Genomic DNA, 8,023 nt, shown 5'->3' with positions numbered 1-8,023 from the left:
TTTCAAATGTCCTTCCTATTCAGAAAGACTTTTGAGTTTGCTGAAGTCATCTGGGTTTAATTTACAGTACAACTGATCAGCTCTTCATCAAGGTGTTTTTCACGGTTTCTGTTCCACAGACATGTGTTTTTTACACGGCTTCACGACACGCACAGGGGGGATATCGTACACACCCACCCTGAGCTCCCTGAACCTCTTTAGCAGCTCAAGTCGCAGGGATCCCAAAGCTGTCGTTGCAGAAAATATCCGTCGATTATCCCAAAAGGCAGGCTTTGACCAGGAAAGCTATCACCGTGTCCAGGTACAGTATATAACCAGGGTAGCGTTAACCCATTGAATAAACAGTGAGCCCTCACACGATTACTGTGAGCCTGAAACACATTGTCCAGGTACAGTATATAACCAGGGTAGCGTTAACCCATTGAATAAACAGTGAGCCCTCACACGATTACTGTGAGCCTGAAACACATTGTTCAGGTACAGTATATAACCAGGGTAGCGTTAACCCATTGAATAAACAGTGAGCCCTCACACGATTACTGTGAGCCTGAAACACATTGTTCAAGTACAGTATATAACCAGGGTAGCGTTAACCCATTGAATAAACAGTGAGCCCTCACACGATTACTGTGAGCCTGAAACACATTGTTCAGGTACAGTATATAACCAGGGTAGCGTTAACCCATTGAATAAACAGTGAGCCCTCACACGATTACTGTGAGCCTGAAACACATTGTTCAGGTACAGTATATAACCAGGGTAGCGTTAACCCATTGAATAAACAGTGAGCCCTCACACGATTACTGTGAGCCTGAAACACATTGTTCAGGTACAGTATATAACCAGGGTAGCGTTAACCCATTGAATAAACAGTGAGCCCTCACACGATTACTGTGAGCCTGAAACACATTGTTCAAGTACAGTATATAACCAGGGTAGCGTTAACCCATTGAATAAACAGTGAGCCCTCACACGATTACTGTGAGCCTGAAACACATTGTCCAGGTACAGTATATAACCAGGGTAGCGTTAACCCATTGAATAAACAGTGAGCCCTCACACGATTACTGTGAGCCTGAAACACATTGTTCAGGTACAGTATATAACCAGGGTAGCGTTAACCCATTGAATAAACAGTGAGCCCTCACACGATTACTGTGAGCCTGAAACACATTGTTCAGGTACAGTATATAACCAGGGTAGCGTTAACCCATTGAATAAACAGTGAGCCCTCACACGATTACTGTGAGCCTGAAACACATTGTTCAAGTACAGTATATAACCAGGGTAGCATTTACCCATTGAATAAACAGTGAGCCCTCACACGATTACTGTGAGCCTGAAACACATTGTTCAAGTACAGTATATAACCAGGGTAGCGTTAACCCATTGAATAAACAGTGAGCCCTCACACGATTACTGTGAGCCTGAAACACATTGTTCAGGTACAGTATATAACCAGGGTAGCGTTAACCCATTGAATAAACAGTGAGCCCTCACACGATTACTGTGAGCCTGAAACACATTGTTCAAGTACAGTATATAACCAGGGTAGCGTTAACCCATTGAATAAACAGTGAGCCCTCACACGATTACTGTGAGCCTGAAACACATTGTTCAAGTACAGTATATAACCAGGGTAGCGTTAACCCATTGAATAAACAGTGAGCCCTCACACGATTACTGTGAGCCTGAAACACATTGTCCAGGTACAGTATATAACCAGGGTAGCATTAACCCATTGAATAAACAGTGAGCCCTCACACGATTACTGTGAGCCTGAAACACATTGTTCAAGTACAGTATATAACCAGGGTAGCATTTACCCATTGAATAAACAGTGAGCCCTCACACGATTACTGTGAGCCTGAAACACATGACTGCCTGATCAATCAGAGTAGCTTTGGTTAAGTTGGCTGCATTAAGCCGCAGTCTTGCTCAGGAGGTCTGGCGTGTATATAATGGCAGTTTGAACACTGGAATGGGAGCACTGCTTTGCATTTTAACTCATAGGTGGATCATGGCAGTGACGTGTGGATTATGGGGAGAAGGGAACCTGAGAGCTACGATGGAATAGTGACTAACCAGAGCGGGGTAACTCTTGTGGCCCCGGGAGCGGACTGCATGCCTCTACTCTTCGCTGATCCCGTGCAAAAGGCCATTGGTGCAGCTCATGCAGGTGACCTGAGGCAGTGGCATAGTAATACAATAATACCGTGTCTGAAAATAAGACATGAGATACAGTACAGTAGTTTGCAAGTCCACATTTATCCTTTTTAGGTAAACTCGTGCATGACCCAGAAAGTGGCATCTCTTACAGACATCTCATTCCCTTAGTTTTAACATACTGTACTTGTATAAGTGAACCAAAGTTAAAGCATGGTAAGTGAATAGAAAAGAATGGAGGCATTAATATAAGTGTATTGATAACTTCACTGTCAACATTTACCATGGTAACAGAAATGGTCGCATGTACTAAGCTTTTGTTTGAAAATATATATATTTTTTAAAGCATAAACTTTTTTATATTATATAAAATGTAATAGTAATAACACAAATTTTAATATGATTTTGCTTTTTTTGTGGGGGGGGTTGGGGGTTTCCAGGATGGAAAGGCACCCTTCTGGGTGTTGCCATGGCTACAGTGAATGCCTTGGTTTCAGAGTATGGGTGTGATGTGAAAGACATTGTGGTCGTGGTAGGCCCTTCAGTGGGATCCTGTTGCTTTACACTGGACCAAAAATCAGCCAAAGAATTTCATGAGATCAACCCGAAGTGTGTGAGAGAAATGGATTCTGCTAAACCTTATGTTGACATAAGACTGGCTACCAGGTAATCATACATACATTCATTCATTTAGTAAAGTTGAAAAGGAGCTCATTTACATTGTATTGGTCATGGCTGACCTAAATTAATGTGGTTTTACCTCCAGGTGAACATTTCTGTATGCTGTTGCTCCAGATCAAGCTTGTATTAATACAACGAATTCATGTATTCATTTGGACACTACCTTGTGCCTGAAGTGGTCTGCATTAAAGAATGTGTCTAGATATTGAGAATATGCAAAAGCATGTTACTGTATATCTCAAGGGTGCTGTCCTGGTTAGATAAATACATTTGTAAATGTGTTTGGTGTATTGGGTTGATTTGATCAGCCTAAAACCTTTACAGTACTGCACAATCACCCTGGATTAATTCAACCACCTACAGTATACATGGTTATCACACAGTTACCCCGAAAATTAAGTGGCATTCCACTGGGGTTCCCTGATGCTGTAGAATGCTGTGGTTTACCCCTGCCTGCTTTTAGATTCTTTTAAAAAAGGCTGCATGCCTAGACTGTTTAATGATACTTGTCTTCACCTCAACCCTGAACAACACCCCTACGTGTACAGATATTGGACCATACACTTTGAATACCTTGCCATGTGTTATTGCAATACAGCTACCAAAAATCCAGTACATGCACATTCATTGTATGTATAAGTACACTTTTTGTTTTTCTTCACATGGATTTGTATGTCTGTGTCAGCTCCCCATTTTGTAAGGTTAGCAGTACTGTGTGCTGTCACCACATGGCTGCTTGAATAGAATCACGTTGTTGTTTGTTTAGGATTCTGCTTGAAAGAGGAGGGGTTCTTCCTCACAATATTCAAGACGACTCCGTGTCCGGTGAATCTCACAGCCTCGGTTTGTGCACTGCTTGCCACGCTGACAAGTTTTTCTCCCACGTCCGAGATAGAAACAACTTTGGGACACAGATCGGTTTCATATCGATTAAGAAATAGAAAGAAAAATAGAAATATTTCACCTCACCAGGTAAGGAATCATTTATTTTTAATGCTATTCCTCACTTCTTCCAAATGTTCTAAAAAAAAAAAAAAACCAAAACGACGTCAGTGTTAAGAGGCTGCGTGACTTACAACAGGGATGTGGTTTCAAATCCAGGCTAAACTACTGACTTCTAGGGAAGTAACTGTACACTGGAGTGCACACGGTATTACTGTGCGGCCGGGGAGGCAAGCACAGCAGGGACTTGCTTCTGTTTTGTGTGTTTTTTTTTTATTTGTATACAGTGACGGTGATGTAGCTGGAGACTGGTGTCAGACTGACCCTTGACATATTGTGGGCCTGTTTAATCGCCCCTCTTTCTGCCAGTAGTATGATCTTCAGATAGAGAGAGATCCCTTTATATTCTTAAATCCTGTATCCAGGATTTCTAGAACTCATTAAAAAAAGAGGGCATGTACATACAAAAGGTACTAATAATCTCTTAATAATCAGACAGTACCTGAAAGATTCAAGTATTTGGTGTTTGGTGTTCAATGCTCTGTCCCTGGGCCCAGTTGGTGAGCCCAGGGTTATTTGTAACATGTTGAAGGTAAAAAAAAATAAAACCATAATACTAAATGAGCGCAATAATCTTAATGAGTGTAATAATCTTAATGAGTGTAATAATCTTAATGAGTGTAATAATCTAAATGAGTGTAATAATCTAAATGAGTGTAATAATCTTAATGAGTGTAATAATCTAAATGAGTGTAATAATCTAAATTAGTGCAATAATTCTATTTATTTTATTTTCATGTATATGCCCTTCGGTCACAAATGTTTCATTTCATTTTTATTACTTTTAAAACAGTTCGTGTGAACTCTATGGGCTTCTAGAAGTTGCCCTGCCATACTGTAACGTATCCAAAAAACATATGCATTATAAAATAGATGCATAGATAGGAAACTTAACATGGAACAGTTAGACAGTGACTAAAGGGGACTTCTTTTTATTATTATTTTTTAGAAAAAAGTTTGTATTATTAAAATTGGATTACATATCACCTTACTATTCTCTAATTCCATGATGTTGTATTCTAGTTTGTATTATTAAAATTGGATTACATATCACCTTACTATTCTCTAATTCCATGATGTTGTATTCTAGTTTGTTTTTTGCAGGTTCATGTTCAAAAAAGGCACTTTGCAGTAAATAACTTTATAGTTGCACTGACGGTGAAAGGACAGCAGGGGGAACTAAAACCACCTTTGGTCATTACAGAATGCAGGAGGAGAGCAGACTCGTTCTTTCAAGCATTCACTACCTCAGCTCTTACTCTTCATCATCACACAGTCCCTGACAGGAATATATGCACATGGCCATGAGCTGACACTCTCATAATGACTGTGAAAGGGGTCTCTGACTTCTGGATATGATGTATGTTTGATATCTCTTACAATCTCATTTCTCTTGGACTAGAGTGGCAATATATTCAATATGCATGTTAACTGTGACCAGTTTGAATAGTACCAGTACAGCTTTCATAACTGATGCCCATTACCATCATGTGAGACATACATGGTTTTGTGCTGTCAATAATTTCTAACAGCAAAAATGTAATTCTAACAAAGAAGTGAATAATAAATATCTGATGTTGTAAAACATTTGAATTGTTCTGTCCTCGTCATTAGAATCATTTTCAAAAACTTTTTTTTTGACCAGCTCACCGTTACAAATAGTTCCTTCAGTTTGGATACAGTTTGCTTCAGATATGAATTCACTTTTCATTTCGGATATGTGGCTTGCTTTCCCTTTAAATGAAGATGTAGTGAGTGTTCTGCTCAAACACAAGGCCTGCTGGGTTTAGGGTTAGGGAGGAGTCCCAGATGAAGATGTAGTGAGTGCTCTACTCAAACACAAGGCCTGCTGGGTTTAGGGTTAGGGTTAGGGTTAGGGAGGGGTCTCAGATGAAGATGTAGTGAGTGCTCTACTCAAACACAAGGCCTGCTGGGTTTAGGGTTAGGGTTAGGGTTAGGGAGGGGTCTCAGATGAAGATGTAGTGAGTGCTCTACTCAAACACAAGGCCTGCTGGGTTTAGGGTTAGGGTTAGAGTTAGGGAGGGGTCTCAGATGAAGATGTAGTGAGTGCTGAAACATAAGGTCTGCTGGGTTTAGGGTTAGGGTTAGGGAGGGGTCTCAGATGAAGATGTAGTGAGTGCTGTGCTCAAACACAAGGCCTGCTGGGTTTATGGTTAGGGTTAGGGAGGGGTCTCAGATGAAGATGTAGTGAGTGCTCTACTCAAACACAAGGTCTGCTTGGTTTAGGATGCTCCTTCGATCCGTGGACATGCCCTGTCTGATAAAACACTGCAGTGCAAGTAGATCCAGTAACGCCCTGTGTATGTAGCAGCACTCCCATGCTTTATGAATACTGTCCAATACTGCACCCATCAACACTCTCAGTATTCATAACCGATGCCAGGCCAGTATTACTGTCCATGGTGCTCACACACGACATTGGGTATGGAGGGCGGACAACGAGGACCCGCTTTCCCAGCACAGCCTGTACTGTCGAATACTTTCATCGCACCTGATACCCGCTTTGCAACAGAATCACTAGAAGGTGTCAGGCATTATTTCAATACAAGATTTGGGGATTTACAACATCTAATATCCTGTGCACATCTCTTCATTGCCTGCCTGTCGGAGCACTGGATATATAATACAGTACTGGCTTGTAAAGAAAGTACTGTGCTTGCATCGTATTCTCTTCGAATGGCCATTTGTACAGTATGGTTGATGACAAGGTCAGTCTTCCTGGGGGCTGTGCTTTGTCCATGGAAGAATACTGTATGCCAAGGGCATTGTTGTGCATGTGTGTTCACAAAGCACATCACAGCGACATTGTGACAGTGTGTATTATTTGATCAACTCAACAGCATTATGGTAAGAGGAAAGAACACTGCAAGCGTTTTGTGAACGTTCCACTTTGCGCAGTCTTTGAATGGACAGGGTTAAATGGCTGTTCTTTAAATGGGAAAGGGTTTTAACCTATATTTTTCATTGTAAATCTAAATAATACAAGACATGCTGAAAATGCTATGTAAATCAACACTCCTGTATCTTGTATATTGTTTGGCAGCGTGGGAGGAAATTTGACTACCTGGACATTTTGCATTTGAATGATAAGCAGAGCCGCTCATGCTTTTTCCCTAACATCATGGATATTTCTAAAGAGATTGCATTCAAATCACTTTACCATACTCCTCCTATCCATAAATGACATCGTTACAAACTCAGAAGCACTTTAAGGGTGCTGGATATAGACAGTACTATTCAATATTCAATTAGGTCTGTTCATCCATGGGAATCCACGGGGTGTCACCACTCACCCTGCCCTGGGGGAGTGTCCTGTCAGAGGGGGGGGGGGGGGGGGGGGATAGGTAGTTATCCATGCACATCCTATTCCTGGCCTCACTGAAAGAAAAGCGACACAGGGTATCAATTAGTTGCAGTTGTTATGATGTTAACATGGTGTAGACACCTGTTCACTTTACTGGGCAGAGACCAGCTGAATTTCCATTGCATTGACCTCCCCTACGGTGACATAAGGTAAATGGCTTTAGATCAATGAAGTGAAGCCAGCCGTCTGGAACCCCAAGGAGTGGAACAATCATATTGCCAATTCACTGCAACCTCTGAGTCTATATAGTCAAGCTTCGGTTTATACTCTGCAAACATCTTCAACTGTTGGATTGTCATTATTATTATTATTATTTATTTCTTAGCAGACGCCCTTATCCAGGGCGACTTACAATCGTAAGCAAAAACATTTCAAGCGTTACAATACAAGTAATACAATAAGAGCAAGAAATACAATAAAACAAGTAAAGTACAAGTTTGACAAACCATAATTCAATAATACAGCAGGTAATAGTGATAGTTACATCAGGATATGATTAAATAGTGATAGTTACATCAGGATGTGATTAAATACAAAGTACTACAGGTTAAAAACTTGGCAGCTTACAGTATTCTGAAGTACAGGATTAAATGCAGTAAAATAGGGGCTGATAAGAGCAAAATAAAGCACATTTACATGAAGGGTGATAGTGTCCCAGGATACAAACAGAGGAGTTCTACAGGTGCTCTTTGAAGAGGTGAGTCTTAAGGAGGCGCCGGAATGTGGTCAGGGACTGGGCAGTCCTGACATCTGTAGGAAGGTCATTCCACCACTGCGGAGCAAGGGTGG

General features: G+C 41.0%; 1 protein-coding gene across 5 annotated transcripts in view; it reads left to right on the top strand.

The window, feature by feature from the left end:
• LOC117972989 (purine nucleoside phosphorylase LACC1-like) overlaps nucleotides 1–5,436 on the top strand; it is a 7,391-nt gene extending 1,955 nt beyond the window's left edge. The window contains exons 3-7 of one of the 5 annotated variants that reach the window (XM_059030312.1): nucleotides 120–301; nucleotides 2,014–2,179; nucleotides 2,607–2,832; nucleotides 3,614–3,819; nucleotides 5,054–5,188. In XM_059030312.1, the coding sequence (XP_058886295.1) occupies nucleotides 120–301; nucleotides 2,014–2,179; nucleotides 2,607–2,832; nucleotides 3,614–3,788 (749 nt within the window). In that variant the 3' untranslated portion in view covers nucleotides 3,789–3,819; nucleotides 5,054–5,188. Of the gene's footprint in view, nucleotides 1–119; nucleotides 302–2,013; nucleotides 2,180–2,606; nucleotides 2,833–3,613; nucleotides 3,820–4,939 lie in introns of all 5 variants that reach the window. The other 4 variants (XM_059030311.1, XM_059030310.1, XM_059030313.1 and 1 more) reach the window with 4 other exon arrangements.
• Nucleotides 5,437–8,023: the final 2,587 nt, after the last annotated feature.

This window comes from Acipenser ruthenus, chromosome 9, assembly GCF_902713425.1.
Source record: "Acipenser ruthenus chromosome 9, fAciRut3.2 maternal haplotype, whole genome shotgun sequence".
Classification (NCBI taxonomy): domain Eukaryota; kingdom Metazoa; phylum Chordata; class Actinopteri; order Acipenseriformes; family Acipenseridae; genus Acipenser; species Acipenser ruthenus.
The sequence above is the reverse complement of the archived record's forward strand: the minus strand, read 5'-3'. Positions and strand labels throughout refer to the sequence as shown.